A 19033-nucleotide genomic window follows, 5' to 3' on the forward strand; every position below is an offset into this window, starting at 1 on the left:
TCATCGCTTGCAGACGAAAGGTTTTGTGACAAGACAGAATGCATCCGCCCATTTCCCGGATGAACCTATTGCCACACAGTTCTCGTTGTGGTTGGAGTTGTCCGGCTCTCCTGAAATAAAAGATGTTCTACACTTCCAGGTTCAACATCTCCAGTGTCAACCAGAGTGGGAGAAATTGTGAAATTGCAATTCTTGCGCTCGAATACTGTTTGGATACTACTCGTTATTGTCTTTTATAAAAGATGTGAGACGTAAAAAAGGAAGAAAAACTGATCAAAATTTAATTTGTTAAGGATGCACCTACCGTCTTGGAAATTTTTGTAAGAGACGAGTGTTTGATCACTGTTCACAAAGACATTCTCAACCTGAACGTCGTTGACTCCAATCCAAGCAGATTCTGCTCGCAGAATACCTAAGGAACTAAAAGTATCCTTCAGAAAGCATCTCCAAAATCGAAACTGGGATGGAATACGACCGCGGTTTCTTCTCTATATGACAGTTTTTTTTTTTGTGCATGGCTCTAATTATGAACAAAATTCACATCAAAATAAGGTTTGGTTTTGGTAGTTGCTGTAGATGGTGTTAGAAGAAAAACTAATTTTAAAAACAAAATTCGTAGAGACTGCCAAAAACCAAGATATGTCTTCTAAATTTACCAGTAGAACGGAAAGAATCCTCATCTTTTTTTAAATTGATTTCTTAGGTCTCATAAGTTTTCATTTATGTCCTGACACCTAAATTATCCATTACTATCGTTCCATCCCATGATATTGAATTGTTGATAATTCTTTCCAATTTTTCTTCGATTTTTCGACTTTACATCCAATTATGTTTATTGGCAAAGGGCTCAAAGGGGGTAGCAAAAAATAATTTTTTGAATCCTAACTTTTTCCCTAATTCACTTTAAGTAGTATCACAATTCATGTGTGATTATTTTTCTCTACTTGAGCACTGCTTGCTTTACTTCAATACGCTCTCTGTCATTCTTCTTTTAAACTCTCTGGCTGCTTTCATTTTTGTTTGAATCTGCAAGGAAGTAGACCTCGACTTAAAAATAACTAAAGTAATACGACAAAGCCACTGTGTATTCCTGGATGATTTTATTACTTTCATTAGGAGCCGTCAAGTTTCTTACAGGCAGAAAAACACACCTTAAAATTATAGACGAAGATGCAACTAACCCGGCTATCAACAGTAATGATTCAAAGACGAACCTCTCACGAATGAGTTTTCTTGCTCATCGCTAATAGAAGCGAGATGACCTCCCCAAGAGATGCAATCCTCCTCAGCTTCATACCAAGATTTTCGGTGCTCAAAAATAATGGGACAAGGATATATACGGAGAAAAAAGCCAGATAAAACAGTGTTAAAGTGAACCTGAACAAAAATGAACTCGTTGCGACCATGGACATATGCACGCATTCCTAGAAGATCCAAACGCTTCTGCAATTACTATTGCATACGCTCGAATAACGAGTCTACATTTGAACATTTAGGAAGAAAATCAGTCAAGATTGCATACAGTATTTATATAAATGCAAATACAAATAAAGCCTCTCCGGAAAACCTTCATATATTTGAGTAAACCGGTTAAAACCGACGTGAGGCCATAGCAAACTGCAGCAATCAGGGGCTCCATCTCACATCTAACCGCAATGCCCCAGCGCATCGCTTCGAGGGTAGGCGCCTACGTAACTGTACTCACGCGCAGGCACTTTATTCCCGTCTTGAAACTTGGCTTTTGCAGACTTAAAAGCAACGTATCACAAAACTGGCGATTGAGGTCTTTGTGGGCAAATATTAGGTTGTCCAGAAATCTTGCAGTAAAATTCCCATTTTTTCAAGCAATTGTTTTTGAACAATTTTAACAGCTGTATTGTCCCTCGATATCAACCAATAAATTAGTGACCTTCATAAACCGCCAATCATGTCTAACGTCTCACTAGACTATCAATCCCAAAAGTCCAGAACTCTGGCGGCTCCGAATCTTAGAAACGTGAAAACTCACCAGCCAGCTGTTTCTAATCATTGTGACGGCAAGCCATTTTAGGAAATCGATAATCAAGGGGCCCATGCTGCCCTACTCTCAGTATCTGCGTCTCCCGAAATGACACGCTATTGCACTATCGAGTATCGATTCGTTGGGACGAAAAATTATGGGACGGCGGGAACCAGCTTCATTTGCACTCGAGGGATGATGGGAACCAGCTGCGGGCATGTGAGTGGGGGAACAGGTACGTACTTAGGTTAGGTTACTTGTGTGTAAGGTGTTTAGATCTTAGGAGTGAATCTTTAGGTACTAAGAAAGTTCCATAATTGTGATTCTAGTGGTTGTTCGTACAGCAATTCAATAAGAATGGAGATGTTATGAATGTTATGGTGTCTAATATGTCATAATTCTGTCGTCTCGGGTTTATCGTCTATGTTTATTTCGTGTTGTTATTAAAGATAAAAGGTTTAATTATCCAAGTTTGAGGTATCTTGTGGAACGTCTGTTTTGACCGAGTATCCCGCGTGGCAATTCAAGGCGAGGAGAGCTCTGGCTTATCCACACATTGAGTTTTTTCTCTTGTAGATGCAGTTTTAGTGCCCGAAACAAATGGTAGTCAGACGTCAGGGGCATAGGCAAGGTGCGCTATCAAACTTGTTTGCAAATTTCTACTGCGCTCTGTTTATTCTTCTAACTTGGACATCTACGAGAGATGAGAAGATTCATTGATCAGAAAAAGCTGAATAATGAAATTTCGCTTTCCGTCAACTCACAGCCGCCAGAGTTCTGGATTTTTGAAATTAACAGTTTAGCGAAGCGTTTGACATACATAGACGATCATGATAGTCGCTTTTTCTTGACTGATATCTATAAACAATAAAGTTATGTTTGAAATTTGGGGTAGGACGTACGGACCAAATTAATGTAGAATTGTATGGCATCGACTACAAGTGTGAGCTTCAGCCCATTCTCTAGAATTATCCCCAAAAATAGCGCTAAATTTGAAACGTCAGCCAGTTCGGAATCGTTTGTACGATACCATCTGTACAACACCGAACTGTATTATTTGTCCCACAGGTAGACCAGAAGACTGCTTGAGATCCGGGGTTATCTACCTGATTTCTTGCACGAACTGTGACGACGAGTATGTCGGTGAAACGGCACGACCGCTGTATGTCCGCATCAAAGAGCACGTGAACGGCAAAAATAGATTACGAGAATGGACACCTTTGGGTGCCCATAGAACACAAAAACACGACGGAACCGATTTTGAAATTAGGGTCCAAATCTTAGCGCACGAATTTAAAACGTTGGCTCGAAAATCGCTGGAGGCATTTTGGATCCAATCCAAAAACCCTAAAATGAACCGCAAGGGCGAATGTCTGTCGATAACGCGGGAACTCGCGCCATATCTCGAATGGTTCTTCTGATCCGAATGTGACATTCGTACCATTCGCCCTCGTGATCGATCAGTCAGCGGTCCATGCTAGGCGTCTCCGATATAAGGTGAACATTCAGTGTAGTCGCTAAATTGGTGGTTGAAAGTAAGCGTGGAGTTTATCAGTTTAGTTGTGGAGAGGTTGGTCGTTTAAATTGTAGATTGAATCGCCCTTTTCAGGCTCTGAAGAAGGCGATATAGCCGAAACGTTAGCCAGTAAATTTATTTAACAACCTCGTGTACAGCTTATCAAACTCCATACTGCTAAATTTTGTGCTTGTTCCCATGAGGTACGTTATAACGCGCCGCTCGCCTCAGTCCCCTTTGTTGATTGGTGTTACTTTAATGGCCTGCCAAAGAGATCTTATTGATTGTCGACCGCTCGCTCGTGGATAACACGTTTTCACTTTCCTCAGTAGAATATACGCCATATTGTACGCCGTTTTTTTTTACTATGATTATATTGAAATGAACGAGATCGCGGTCATGCTCGTGATCTACACCCATACTTTATAATTGCCCCCGCCCCCCAGGCCCCAAAACCGCCAATTTCGTGATACCCTGGCTCTGAGTTTCAGCGAGACTGAAAAATTTAGAGTATGAAAGCAAGGCGGAATAGAGAGGAATACAGTGAAACAACGTCCTTTGCTACAGTAGAATTATGAGGCATGTGAATTCAATTGATAGTTGCGGAAATCCATACAATTTTGATTTGTCTGCTGTTTTCTAGGGGAATTCTCATCTGGAAAACTTTATTATCAGGATATCTCATCAATCCTATTATTTTTTGGTAGGATTAGTCTGGCTTCACTACAAGAGAAGATTGCTACTTGTGTTAACAATTGGATCGTTTGCTCAAGATGGATTAGAAAACTAAAATACGATATTTCGACGATTTTATTTTCTGATTTTGTCAAATGAAATTTCCGCCCATAATCATGTCAATCATGTGAAGCTCATGAAGGAACAAGGTGTCGAGCGTAGAGTGTGGAATTGAAAAAAAATGGACTCAAGGCTGGATCCTTCTATTAGGAAAAGCCTCCGAAAATAATGAGGTTCAACAATAAGAGAAGGTGGTAAAGTCTGAGGGTAGATATTTTGTTCATAAGCAGTGAGTTGCTGTTGAGCTATCATTAAAACACTACAACAGAAACCCTCGTATCATTGCCGGCTATGTTTTTACCTTTTTAATTAGTGCTTTTAAGTTAACGCTCAGTTCCGTTGCAATTGTTGTCGTTGAAGTTGCACATTTTTCTGTACGATTTGTAAGAGAACAGCGCGTATACGAGTTTGTTTGCTATCTGCCCGCAGTGCCTGCGCTTGTACCAAATCCAATCACGCATTAGTGTATACGCTTTAGGTACGTACTAGCTGTATAACATCCACTGTTATATGGCGGACGTTACCCAGATATTGCAGATTGGTGCTGTTTTCCAGCACATTGCCAAAGCCCAACACAAATAGCTCAAATACCTAGAGGGAGCGTGAAATTGTTGGTATCAACCCTCCGTTTCATTACGCTGAATTACACTGGACACTGTCGACCCGAGGTGCTCAGGTCACTCGGTCTCGATGGGCAGTTCACGCGACACGCGAATTTTCGCAGGGAATGGAACGGTGGCGAACGAAAGGACTCCGTGCGAGCTCTTCCTGTAGATCGAGGATTGGGCAGCGCGGTGTTCGACGACGACACACCTCGACGAAGGTGCAGTCAAACTTTGAACAGTAGTACTAGCTCGAAGATTAAGTCACGTAAGTCAACATAACAACACAATAGTATATGTAGTGAAATTATATGTCCCTAAAAAAATTTGAGGGAATAATACTTATTCATTTCCCTAGAGGGATGAAGACGGAAAACGAGGAGAGGTGTGCAACTTGGATACTTCTTTGGAAAAAAGCTGCTGACCTCCCGTCCTACACCTATTTTTATATGAAACCCATGGAGAAGTTTTTTAGTGACTCACCTTCAATTCCTTCACCTCCAACTCATGTTTTTTCTTGAGGTCAGCTAATTTCTTTTCCGCTTTAGCTTCGGATGTTTTGATGTCACTTTCAAAGCGAACCTGTCAATTAATCAGTTGAACTTTACTGTTATATGAACAAATCAAGTCAGAAACAGCGTCCGAAACGATCTGGAAGAACAAAACTTTCCCAAAAGTTACGATGAAGATTCGCAAGAGTTTGATTTAAAGTTTGTACTCATTATTCGTGATTTTTTTTTTGAAAATATCATATGGAAACATTTTTTACTTTCTCCAGTCAACTTCTGAGCTCCTGGTTTGCTAGATACTTCAAATCAGCTTTTGCAATACTTGCCAACCAGTGAAATTTTACCTGCAAAGCAGAGATTCTTCTTTGCTGCTCCATTTGCAAAACTTCTTTAAATTTACGCAGCTTAATCTCGAAATGCTCCGTCAGATTCCCAATGATAGTGTTGATATCAGGAAAATCTGCAGATCGTCACAGCATTTTCAACTATTTACATCCATAAAACCAATCTTGGAAATGAAAGACACAAGCCTGGAATCGAAGCGGACATCCGAATTGTAGGTGACGTGGTTGTAGTTGTTGAGGTCGATGGCGAAGGAACAATATTATATGGTCTTGGCTTCTCACCCGTAGAAACAAAGTTGTTAGAGTGCTCGCTCCATTGGTGGGGGACTTTTCGAACTTCTAAAATGTTTGCTTCCGGCAGATTTGAAGGCGAAATAAACTTAATTTATAATTATAACCATGATTTTTTAGTTGAATCAAACAAATTTCAAGCGACATAATTTCGGGAATAATGATCACCACATTCTTCACTTCAAACAGAAATATTCCAGATGAAAAATTGCGACATGATGCAGAATGACAAAAATCTAAGCCTACGCCGCTACTGGAGAAAAAATTATTCTCAATTCGGTTTAGGAGTTTAAAAGACCCCAAATTTCCTTCCGTCATCGTCAGATTTCATCAGTCTTTTCTGTATAGATTTAAAACATATGAGATGGTGGTCCAATTCTGCATACATAGTAACATCAATTTCAAGGGAAGGGCACCAAGGAGAACACCAAGGGTGAGATAAAGCCACAGACCAACTTGTTGGCGATAAGTTCCAAGAGCAAACTCAGGTCATTTTGAATCTGTGAAAAGCATTACAAGAAGAATAAGTCTACTGTCTAATCAAAGTCAACGCGAGTTTCCTGTGATCAAGGATATGTGTAATAGTCGCATCGAGTCATCTGCACATCATGTTCAGCCTGACACTGGAAGTCCAAATACGAACAAAAATAAGTATCTGTCTCAGAGAAGCTATGTCAGTGAGTTTAACAACTGTCTCTGGATCTTCTCTCGGATCCCTCTCCGAAAAGGTTCCAAAAAAAGTGATGAGGCAGCCGTTGCGGAAGCTTTCAAAGGGAATGCACATCGATTAATGCACTTCCAGCATTTTTTTTTCTTGCCAGGCTACAAAACTGTGACCTGCGTTCAGAGATCTGCACAGTTAGAACTCTTCAACAACCAGGAACTCAACGTATCGCAGCAAAAAAAAATAAGCGTCAACTGGAAAATTTGCAGCGCTGAAGCAAAAAAACGTTTATTAGATCCGCCTTTACCGAAGAATGCCATCGAATACGAGCTAATTATGTTCGTGATCAGCATCGTCAACTGCTCCGAAGGGCCAAATTCCATTTTATTGCGAATGTTACGAAAAGAGAACCTCATCATCATCGCTTCCAGAAAGGTTCAATTTTTCCTAGCGTAGTTCGCTCCTCATCCCCGGGGAACATGTAACTCATTAATGTCGTTTGAATATTGTTTTAAAAGCTCGGTTGCACGCTCTGTTTCGATCTTCAACTTGTGCGATTTGGGAGAGCATGAATGGCTAACATATAGACGCACAAGATGCACAGTTGATTAAGGTTAATTCGGTTTAATTAAGTCACTGGTGTATCAATCCACTTGGGATGCGCCAATGCGTTTTTTTTTTGCTGCAATTCGTAATCGTTGAGGTTTTGGAACGCGTGTTGGCCTATACAGTGACTTGTACTGGGCCAGCCAGTGATCACGTCGGTGATTTTATCCTCCCAGACAAGTCTGGTTCCAATTTATTCACCCCGGAAGGATGAAAGGCTTGGTTTGCACTAGGTCGGTTTAGAACCATTGATTGTGTAGCTACGGTGAACCTCTAACCGGCTGCGCCACCCTCGCTCCTTACGGTTTAATTACGTGCAAATAAATGTTAGGAGCTCAAGTTCACATCTACAAACCAGATCGATATGACGCAAAACAAAACGACATTTGGGAGATCTCAAAAGAAGTGTTATAGACGTACTCCAATCCCCTCAAATCTGTATTGGTACGCCTGTCCAGGAAGTGGCAAATCCAACTACGGGGTGAAAAGAGGTCGAAGAAATCACTCCGTCGCTGGACAGAAGATGTTCATTATCGTCCAGTGTCAGCTTCCAATTTTCGAGGTATACGTTATTCCGGAGTTTCGTGGGATATCCCATTAAAAACACTGACGGGCAATCTTGCAACATGGTGCTATCCGTGTTCGATCTTAGCCTTGTTCTCTTCTTTTAATTCACTTCAATATTAAAACAGACAGATCAATAGAGGCAACTGAACTGTGAAATCACAGAGATAACAGTGAATGAAACTTTGTAATATGTTGTTCCGAGTTCTTCTAGATCAATTTGTAGTCGTGCTGCACAATTTTTGAGTGGACAAAATCTCAAATTGTGAGAAATCGTGCTCAATATTGAGCCGAACGCATTTTGAACAATTTAGGAAACGTTTACTATCGATATACAGTTCGCTCCATGCGTGTAATCTAGTAAGATCGGTTAGAAAGTAGTGGGAAAAGAGGGAATATAGTCGGGTCTGGAGTAGTTGCACGAGCGATCGCGTAGGAGCAACGCTGTTTTCGACCGCTCGCAGACGAGCTGCGAGCGTCCTGCTTGGCAATTTGCCAAATTTTGGCAGATGACGACATTCGAATCGACATTTGGTTGTTTCGTTTTTTTCATTCTTTTCGCTTTTTTCTGATTTTTTCGTTTTTCATGCTTCTTTTCTCGTATTTTTGTTACGTTGCTGCATTTGATTTTGTTACATAGATCTATATTGTTTCTTTATCATTCTTAAGCTATTCTATTGCTTTTGTTCATGTATTTATTTTCATAAATACAATTTTGAATCAAATTTCAGAAGCAAAACATGAAAAAAGCAATAGGATAACTAAAGAGCAACATGGATACAATATAAATAGAACTATATAACAAAAGCATATATAACAACAAATAAAACCAAAATACGAAAAAAGAAGCCTTGAAGACGAAAAAAATCAGGAAGAGAAGTAAAAAAGAAAGAAAACAACCGAAAAATGCGGCCAATATCGACTCAAGTGACATCAGTTGGGAAAATCTGGCAAGTTGTCAAGCAGACGATCTGCGAGCGGTCAAAAACAGCGTTGCTCCAGTGTGATTCCTCTTGCAACTACACCATGCTGCATGGCGCTTTCATCCGACTATACCTAACGTCCCTTTATTCCAGTAATGGAAGAAATTTTCTTGAGAAATTGAGAAATTTTTGATAAATTTGAAATTTTGGATAATTTTTATCATTTTTCTAGCATATTTTGAGGTAACAAATTTTTCGAATTCCTTTACTTTCTTGACGTTTGACAGTCCTACCTCGATTACTCGCGGACCGCTTGCACTGTGACAACAACGCACGAAGACAGCGAATCTCAGCAGCCCAGTTATATCCGAATTTTGAACATACCATCGGTTCCGATGAAACAACAGCGAAAACTAGAGGGAGACAGAGGAAAAGCCGAGCAATCATCGCACCTACAAAAGATCAATTTCGATCAATTCATAAGACCAATCATCGACAAAAAAACAACAAAATTGGACGAAAGCGAGCGAGCAACGGAAAAAAAGTAGAAAAATTGTCGGAAGAAGTCCAGAGACCGCTTCGAGAAAATGTGTTGGCATGGCACAAGAGTGATCCATCTTCTTTCGCCGGCTTTTTACATCGAACCAGGCAATCCAGTGACGTTTCTCTGTGTCATATGACACATTCCTCGTAATCATAAAAAATTGAGAAAGTAAGTAGTTCTAAGGGATCAGAAATGAATGCTCTAAAGTTTTAAGTAGCCTTTTTGTGTTAGAAGTGAACACGAAAAAAAAAGATGTTCTGCATCCTACGAAGGTTCAAAGCGGTCTACTACATCGGATAGTTGTTGAAGATTTCCAGAATTAGCAGGTAAACATTATTTCTAAAATCGGTGTTTGTCAGCGATTTCTTCTTTAAAATTAATTAATAAATAATTAATAATTAATAACTTATTCTTGCAATTATAGCTACACATAGGACCGAATTAGGAGTTTTTTTTTCAAACGATGGTACAGATGAACACTGTTTGTGGCTATTGGAATAGCTGACGTAGGAAAAGTCATTTTTTTTGGTACATTTAGTCATGAGACATCTCCAACTTCTAATCGAATACTCGAAGTACAAACTCGTGTTTTTGATTTGACGACCGCAACATTTGTCGCTAAAGGTAAGGAAAAATTACTTGCAAAAGTGAATGATACGATGTTGGAATTTTCAGCCAACAATAGTGGTTCCAGCCCTACATATCACAACTTCCTGAGTCTATCAACTGGACGTAAGAAGAAGAAGTGAAAATGGATGTATTAAGCGGCAGCATACCACAAATCTGACGTAGTGAGGGAAACCGTTAGAAAAACTGGAGATGGGGATGTTGACTGCAGAATCAGGGAATAGTACATATGCTCGTCTCATCCCAATCGTTGTAAAAAAAAAACCAGCGTGAAAGGCCACGTTTTTTTTTACTACGATTTCAGTTGTAGCGCGCCATCCTTGTACACGCGCCGCATCCAGCTGCGCAGCGGTCAAAAGCTAGTGGGTTCTCCTCGACCGCTTATTCAAGTGAAACCAGCGAAAAGCTTGCTGAGAGACCAGAACGCATACATTGAATACGATTCTAACGTTCCTCGTAGGAACTAAAGCGGTTCCCACAACGTTTTTTTGGACGATTAAGGAGGGATGAGCGGAACCACCTCTGCGCCCGAAATCTACGTCCAAATTTCTCTTCCGCGGACTCCTTCACCGCGTCAGATTCGTGGTATGCTGCTTTAATTGTCCGAAAGAAGAAACTGCATAGGAAACGGAGTTCGTTCCCACGAAGTAAGATTGAAAGCGGCCGCAGATCAGTGACCAGCCTGTCGAAGTAGAACCAATGACTTGGCAGATGCGGGAACAGGAGCGTTGAGTAAGCGCGTTCTGTCAACCTTTTTTCAGGACGGTTAAGGGCAATTGAGCGAGGCCACGTATGTCAGTAATCCCCGAACTTTATGTTCTCCATCAGGTTTCCAGACTGCGTCGTGATATGAAGGCAATGAGGTTTTGAGCTAGGTCGCAAACTTTCAACCAAGGCTATGAGTCAATTAGTGATGAGTCTCTTTGTAGTCTTCCACATCGACAACAATCTGAGTCTGAAATTAGGATTTCGAACAGAGAGGAACGAAATTAGAAATAAAGTGACAGAAATATAAGCGTATGCAATGTATAGAATGATTTGAGTCGTAGGGAATACCAAGTCAACTTTTTCTTCCAGACGAGTCCGAGGTGCCAACTTATCAATTCCGAAAGAAGGAACCAGCCGGTGTCTTCGAACCATCGACTGCTGCGGAGAACGGTAAAGAGGGTCCCGGCGGATTGTCCACGAATGCCTCCGAGACATTACGAGTCAGTCAGTGTTCGGGGGAACATACCTCGACGAAGCCACGCTCCAGTCGTTCCTGGAGACCTAGACAACCGTATTAGATGCTCTTTTAGAGGTAAAGAAGCAAAGAACAAAATTCCACTAGATGTGTTTGATTCTCTGAAGCAATTCAGCAGCTCGTGGATTACATCCTAGCCGGTGATGTAGAGAACGATTAGCGGTAGGTAAGCAGGGTCGGCTATTTAGGCGCCAACAAAACTGAATCGTTTTAAGATAGGCACGGTAATTGCTCTGATGAGGCATGACTGGGGCATGCTCGAAATTCCGCCGGGACCGTCTTTACACGCTCTCGACTGCTGCGTTGCAGGAGACGCGCTTACTATCTGCGCCACACTCATCCGTATAAGGATTAAGACGGCATCAATCAACATTCCGTCGTCAGTTTTTGGAGAAGATTGTGAACGATAAATGGTTACCAGTTCAGAATGTAGGAGAAGAACGATCGAATTCAGTGCCGGAAGCCATTACTCTTTGAAATTACCTTGAATTTTCCCATACGAACTACACTAAATTTGTTTCTAGTTTCATAAAACAGAAATCCTTATCATTTGAGGTGATTTTTCAAATACAAACCATGAGCAATTTTGCTTGTAGGTGATTAAAAATTACCGTGAGCCATGTTTTTTTTGGCAGTCTAGAAAAAGGAGGGACGGAAGAAAAGAAAACTTAAGGAGAAAATCAGGATCCGCATCCAGTGTATTTTTCCTAAAAGGGATTAGTACGATGGAGATGAGACCGTCGGAGCTTTTCCTCAACCAATTCCAAGTTCAAAACACATCCAGATATCCAAGATTATTTGCTTGATATTCTGACGCAAACTCAGTGCAATACCACTGGCGAAGCCTAGCAATTTCTCCAATAAACATTTCCAGTGCTAAAACGGAATATGTATTTACGCGACATTATGCATTTACTCATGAACGAACTTCCGCTGGATACCGCTGGATGTCATTCAGCTCTAAACCATTTATCCCCTAGGACGTGTTTATCCACTTGGATAAATGGCAATGGACATGAACTCCAAGTTGTTTCGCAAATTCTTCTCAATCCCAGTAACTTTCAACATGGTCAAATTTACATGCATTAGTCATGGTAATTCCTCGCTAGAAAATGAAATAACATGAATTCTTTCAAGATCTTCCGATTTTTTTTTCCACTTGAAACATCATTCATTTTTCTCCACCATTAGTTGTGGTTGTGGATCGACCCGTGAAGATGAGACATATCTATTTAGTTAACCCTAAACTCTAAACATTTACAGAAAAATTGGAAAGCTGAATTCAAACTTTTTTGGCTATAAATAGTTCTCCGAAGAATTTCCGTAGTTATCCAGCTAGAAACGTAATTCCTTTGACCATCTTGAAATGTGCCTCTGGAAAACAAATTCTTTTGCAGGAGATTTGCTAGAGTTCGGGATAAAGTAAATAAATAGATAAATATAGATAGATAGATATAAATAGATAGGTATGTAGATCTCGCTTTCATGAACCGATTGCCGCCCATATTGAATGATGTCTGAAAAAATGAACTAGGTTACAAGACAAGAAAAAAAAACTCTGGAAAGATTGAGTAAAACATTCAGAACCAGCTATGGCGCGTGCCTGCTGTCGTATCTCGTGGCCCTTCCTAATATTTCACCTCTCTCTTCATAGAATTATGTTACAATAAACTACAGAGCACTTTTTGAAAATTAACCTGTCACTTTTTCCAACATGTTCCTGTGCCTAAAATCTTATTATTATTATTTCATACTTATTTAGTCATATTCAAACTAACAGAATCAAAGAGTAAAAGTAGTAAAAATACACATAAAAAAACATAACATACACATAAAAAAATTTACAGAGCAGTAAAAATTTTGTAAGCAAAAAGTAAAATTAGCAATTCTACTTTTAGTTTCCTTATTCCTAAGGTCTTTTTTTAAGTTTGCTACAACAGATATTCTTGAAGAAGTTTTTAACCTGTCAGTAACAAAAGAGCCTTTCTGCTGGTTGGACTTTATTGCTTTCGGATACTGGTTGGAGTGTTGTTCAATAATAATTTGTCAAGATGTCAAGATACAAGAAATCGTATCCCGCAGGATAGTTTTTATCCGCAAATTAGGACAAGTCCCAGGAGCAGATTTTTTTTCTCCTTCGAAACTGTTGGATTTACTATGTCTCTTTAAAGTGTAAGTTCAACATAACGTTTTTCGTAGACATAAGCCCAGTTCCAAATACATTTCCACATTTGAATTACAACATTGTACGTAGCACCAGGAGGCGTAGTACCGGAAAAAAAAAGAAAATATGTAGTGCATGGCAAGCACTCAGATTGCGCCTTAACAAAGTTACAATAGATCACTTAAAACACTCCATGCATTATCCCAAAAGCTTTACTTTACCCTCAAAATGCTCTGAGTAGCATTCTATGTAGCGACAAAAGTGGAAGTATCACGGAAATTCACTAAGGAAATCATGTAAAAAAAACAATCATCTTTTTCAGCATCATTCTTTGCATATAACTAGATTTCAACACTTTCTTATCACTTACACAATTACATGAAATTAGCAAAAATTATGTTTTTAGTCTTCTGTAAACTTTCTAGGATCAATTTCAAAAAAGAAATCAGCTGGAATAAATCAGTCCTTTCCAATGCCAATGGAACGAAAAGCTGGAAAATAAGTTTCCTTCTTAACGACCAGCATACATACTTCTTTTCTTATGCTATACTGATTGTAATTGCAGTATTTATTAGTATACAGTAAAGTATTTTCAAACATTTCACTGCAATACTAAAGGAGATTCTAGAGGATCACTACATAGAAAGCATTTACTGTCTTATATTCCAGAACAACTTGCAATAAACACAATTTTTTTACCTTTTAGATACTAAAAAAAGAAAACTGATACTAAAAAACTTCGTCACAGACAAACTTTACATTGGAATTTTTCTAACTGCAACAAAGAGATTCGTGAAATCATTGTTGCTGAAAAAGAGCTACCTGTAGTACCAATAGTTAAAATAATATGATTTTTATTTCTATTCTTTCTTTTTTTATCAAAGTACTGTATAGCGAAATTATAAGCATTTGTTGAATAAGTCCCAAGTTTGACCTTTTTTGACATTGTAGAGTTATGTGCTACTTTTCCTGAGCAAAACCGGGATTGTTACCAATCTTTCTTCTGGCTAACGTTTCGGCGTCGTCGCCTTCCTGGAAAATCAAAGGCACGTGAAATGTGTCGGCTCGTCACTCCAGAAGATATGACTCAACAAACACATTCGTCAAAGACAGCGTCGTCAGGAATTCAACCTCTTCCGTCAGAGAACCAGATCACAATAGCGTTCACTGTGATACTCGCAGTATCCAGATATTAGCGGACCACCGATTGTTAGAGTTGCGTCACTAATAGCAACTAACGACGAGACCTCTTGTACCTGAACCGGTTTTTGAAAACCCGCCACGGTCTTGACGTCTTGACCCGGCGCCAACTCGTTGGTCACAGCGCTGCATTCTTCTTTACGACTCATGATCGGTTCTGAAGAAGGCGAGCACGCCGAAACGTTCGCCGGAATTAAAATCGATAGCAACATTGGTTCTGCTAAAGAAAAAGTACTGTATGATAAACAAATAAACTGATAAAGCTGTGTTATTCGAAATATTGAGGCAATGTCGCGACGAAAATAAATGAGCAAAACGACTTCCTTGGAGATTGTACGAACGAGCGAGAAATCTCAAAGAAGTGTAACGAAGAGCGGACCCGAAGTAACAGGAGATTGTTTTCATCAAACATTTTACAACCTCGGTTTCACTGAGCATAGCTGAATATGTAATACTTGATATCATGCGAGAAATATAGAATGAAAACACCCTGGCATTTTCCAGAAATCTGTTCATGGCGCTGAATAGCGTCTATGGTGGATGAAACAAGCTTCAAGTGATTATTGCTGCAAACGATGGTAGTGGGAACCAACTGTATGTAGCAATTTTGTGTTAACGTCATCTACATAATCAAAAAAACACTGCCAAAAACAGTATCAAAAAGTAATATCACATAGCTATGAGCTAGTTGGTGGCTGTGAGGCCAAACAGTAAACGTGGTACTTTCTTTGTTGGGCGGATGAGGCATTTGATCGGATTAATCACGTTCGATTTCAGCCTTCCAGGCTCTGAAGAAGGCGATATTGCCGAAACGTTAGCCACGAATAAAGGATAGTAACAACCTCGTGTCCGGCTCAAATAGAGAAATCAATTAATATCACGTGTTTACAGTAGTTTACACTTACTTTCTACGTTTGTGTCCCATCGTATTTTAGCTATGACTCTTAAACATACAAAAAATTATTTTGCCTACAAAGACAAATATTCGAGGGATTTTCGCCCAAATAGAAATATTGTTTACGTACGTTTGTAGTCCTAAACATCGAAAATTGCAAGTTTGGTTAGGTTTGAACAATTCAGTGACGTTTAAACAATGGAACTGTACTGGAGAACGATAAACTTCTGCTATATACGAATCTTTCGAAGAGGACGGCTGAGATTACTTGAAGGATATGGAGGAGCATGAAAAGCTCGTTTGATACACGGCTCTGCATCAGCACAGCTGCGAAAACGATGCAGAGTCGTGTATCAAACGAGTGATTAATGCTCGACACTGCAAAGTCCAGCTCGTCCGTCCTGGCCGCTGGCTTTCGGCTATAACAATAGCGTGAAGAAGAACAGATCGCAGCTGTTCCTGCTGTTCCACAGCTCCTTTTTCGATCTTCTTTTTATACCGATTAGACATATGTTCGACGATCTGTGCGTTAGTGTAAACAGCAGTTTTTCAAGGAAGCGACAATGAAATCGTACAATTCCGATCACTAAAATGGACCCAAGTAACGTTTTAAGAAGTAGTAAGGACTGCGGGACTAATTTGACATATCGTCCCACAGAAAGGCGGACAAATCTTAGGACAGGAATTCTGAGGGGGATATAGAGTCATAAAGAAAAAAAACTTGAAGCCTGACCCTGTACGGATCCTTCTTTGTTTAACTATACATGCTTTCAGGCCTTGGATCTCCCAATAAAATTTGATGATACTAATTTTGGGTTTCTTCTGGGTTTTTTTTTTTTGAAGAAATACACATGTAAAGTATATTTTATTTTTTGGATCAATAATTATGATCAGTTTATGAACTGAATCTGTAAGGTCACTACAGATTGAGTTGACATCATAGTCTATCTAATGACATCGACACTAAGAAAAAAAACCTCAAAAACGATAGATAAGGGGACGAAGGGTGATGACACAGGTGCGAATTTGTTAATTAGGAGAACACGTGTATATTTTTTTCAATTTTGAAGATCTGAAAAAATCCAAAAGTCAGAAATCCAAAATCTTTATTGTCCTCTGTAAGCAAAAACTTCCCATTTTACGAGAGCAAATCCTAATAAACTGAAATTTCCTGCTTTAGAAAACTATGGGAAATTCAAATATATTCTGGATTCCCACTAAGAGTACAAAATAAACAAGAGAAATGAATGTGCTTCCATAACTAACAACAACGTCCTTCGCCGATCTATGTATGTTTTGACTTATGTCTGCAGACGTGGACGGCTCCTTCACCACACCACTTCCTTGGCGGTAGTCTCTAACGTCCAGTTTTAGAACATTTGAGGATGATTGAGGCGAATAGATGTCACCGATTCTCTCTCCTTCGACCACTGATTCCAATTTCCTTGTTCGAAAGAATTTCTGAATTCCTCTGGCAAAAATAAGGGGTGTAGCGTAACGGTTAGAGGTTCCGCTACCTGCATGATCGATCGGAGGTTCGAATCCGCCCTAGTGCTCACCAGGCCTTTCATCCCTCCGGCGTCGATAAATTGGTACCAGACTTGTCTGAGAAGATAAAAACAGTGACTTGAGATATCGACTAGCCCCCGCAAGTCATTGTATAGGCCAGTTACACGTTCGTAACCTCACACGATTCTGAATTGAAGTGAACGTGGCGGCGCATACCAATCGCATTGATAAACGCCAGACACTTCATCCTTTATTCTTTTTATCTGGCAGAGGTAAGAAACATTAGTTGCTATGAAGTGTGCCACAATTTTTGTTCAGTTTGGCTCAGTTAAAACATCAACTATCCAAATCCATCTTCAAACTGCCAATCAAGGCTTCTGGAAATTTTTCAAACCATTTAAACCACAGAGCACATGAGTATATTATGCGAAAGATATAAAATAACGACTCTGGTGGGTAAGGACATTTTTGGAATAAAATTAAAGGCTAACGTTCTGGTCAAATTGCCATAATCCTAGCCTAACTAATACGGCGCTGTTCTGAAGCCGCATGAGCCGCAACAAAATGCTCTACAAAACATTTTTGCAAACAGGCGGCTTCGCTTTTATTAATCAGACATCAGGCGGTGGATTTTCTTTTCGGGCTACGCCAGATGGCATGAATGGCTGATTCAATGCTGCAGATGTCCAACTCCTGCATCTTGTTCAACCAACATTTGATAATAAGATTTAGGGAAGCGCTGTAGAAATTTCCATGATTCTGCCCTAATTGTTAGATATTTTGTGGAAGCAGACAAGGCAAACAAGACTTTTCAACTGTTCATCATGCTACGGATACTAGTAGAATCGACCTTGTTTCATCTTAGCGGTTAATGCTACGATATAAACATAATTCATACATAATTCAACGTAATTCATCCACAATGGGTGGAGGGGGAGGGGAGAGTGGGGGGTGCGGCGCAGTCTGTTGTAGGTCCGTTATAGGCACACGGTCGAGGGTTCGAAACCGACCTAGTGCAAACCAAGCCTTTCATCCCTCCAGGGTCGATAAATTGGTACCAGATTTGTCTGGGAGGGACTGACCTGATCACCGGCTGGGCCCCGCAAGTCATTGTATAGATCAACACGCGCTCCAAAACCTTACGAATTCCATTAAAACGCGTTGGCGCATCCCAAGTGGATTGATACGCCAGTGACTTTATCCTTTTAATTCATCCATAATAACGTCCGAATATGTATTCACAAATAAAGTCATTTTATTGATCTGTCTTCTTTTCTAGGCTTTATTTTTCCAGAAGAAACAAAAAGAATGCTGATCCGTGCCATCCTGCAAGTTTTTAGCTGGGAAAAAACTGCAAGTTTGCAACAACAGAAGCGGAGGTACAAGGTGTTGCAGAAGGAAAAGTGATATGGCGACATAAGTTGGCTTTTAAAACTACACTAAAACGTAAGCCAAAACCTGTTAGATAAAGATCAATTTATTGATATCTTCTGGAAAAGTTTGGTCAGCTTATAAGAGTTTCCAGCAATCTGATGTACAGACGCCGCGAAACTTCCTACCACCGCGCTACGATATTTATACTATAGACAAAGTGATAGTGACCAGAGATATAGCGAGGAAACGTGAAATATCCCATATAAACAATTTCTCCGATGAGAAAAGCACCTTTCAACTATAATTTCATATATAGTAACTTCGATTTGGAAATGATGTAAGAAAATGTCGCAATGAAATTTCGAACGGAAAAAATTTTATTTAAAGACTTCAAAAAAGTTTTGAAATCTAAACAAAGGAAAATGTTAACGTCTACAGCGTATCAATCCAGTTGGGATGCGAGAACGAATTTTTACTGCAACTTTTAATCGTTGAGGTTTTGGAACACTTCTTAACCTGATTTGCGGGTTCCAGTCGATGATCAAATCAGTGTTTTTATCCTCCCAGACAAGTCTGGCACCAATTCATGGACCCCGGGGAATGAAAGGCTTGGTTGGCACTGGAGCGGTTTCAAACCCTCACCCGTACCGCCACAGCGGACCTC

General features: G+C 39.9%; 3 protein-coding genes across 4 annotated transcripts; 1 reads left to right on the forward strand and 2 right to left on the reverse strand.

Annotated features, from left to right (window-relative positions):
- On the reverse strand, window positions 1-9260 carry RB195_011305 (uncharacterized protein; the record flags this gene model as incomplete). The annotated part of the gene is made up of 8 exons (XM_064192653.1): window positions 1-110; window positions 305-412; window positions 1215-1311; window positions 1378-1443; window positions 5396-5494; window positions 5766-5881; window positions 5952-6104; window positions 9107-9260. The coding sequence occupies 8 exons, from the start codon at window positions 9258-9260 to the stop codon at window positions 1-3; spliced, it is 903 nt and encodes a 300-aa protein (XP_064050236.1).
- Window positions 9261-9410: 150 nt separating this feature from the next.
- On the forward strand, window positions 9411-11637 carry RB195_011306 (uncharacterized protein; the record flags this gene model as incomplete). Of its 2 annotated transcripts, XM_064192655.1 has the most annotated exons (7): window positions 9411-9421; window positions 9896-9981; window positions 10033-10102; window positions 10486-10631; window positions 10746-10778; window positions 11062-11192; window positions 11283-11288. In XM_064192655.1, 7 exons carry the CDS (start codon window positions 9411-9413, stop codon window positions 11286-11288), a joined length of 483 nt encoding a protein of 160 aa, XP_064050237.1. The 2 variants fall into 2 exon arrangements, with proteins under 2 accessions (XP_064050237.1, XP_064050238.1); XM_064192654.1 differs by lacking the exons at window positions 9411-9421; window positions 9896-9981; window positions 10033-10102; window positions 10746-10778; window positions 11283-11288 and adding an exon at window positions 11443-11637 and having other exon boundaries at window positions 10491-10569.
- A 2893-nt stretch (window positions 11638-14530) lies between these two features.
- Window positions 14531-14803, reverse strand: RB195_011307 (uncharacterized protein; the record flags this gene model as incomplete). The annotated part of the gene is made up of 1 exon (XM_064192656.1): window positions 14531-14803. One exon carries the CDS (start codon window positions 14801-14803, stop codon window positions 14531-14533), a length of 273 nt encoding a protein of 90 aa, XP_064050239.1.
- Between the last annotated feature and the right edge of the window lie 4230 nt (window positions 14804-19033).

The sequence above is a fragment of the Necator americanus genome, chromosome III (genome assembly GCF_031761385.1).
Source record: "Necator americanus strain Aroian chromosome III, whole genome shotgun sequence".
NCBI classification, from domain to species: Eukaryota; Metazoa; Nematoda; class Chromadorea; order Rhabditida; family Ancylostomatidae; genus Necator; species Necator americanus.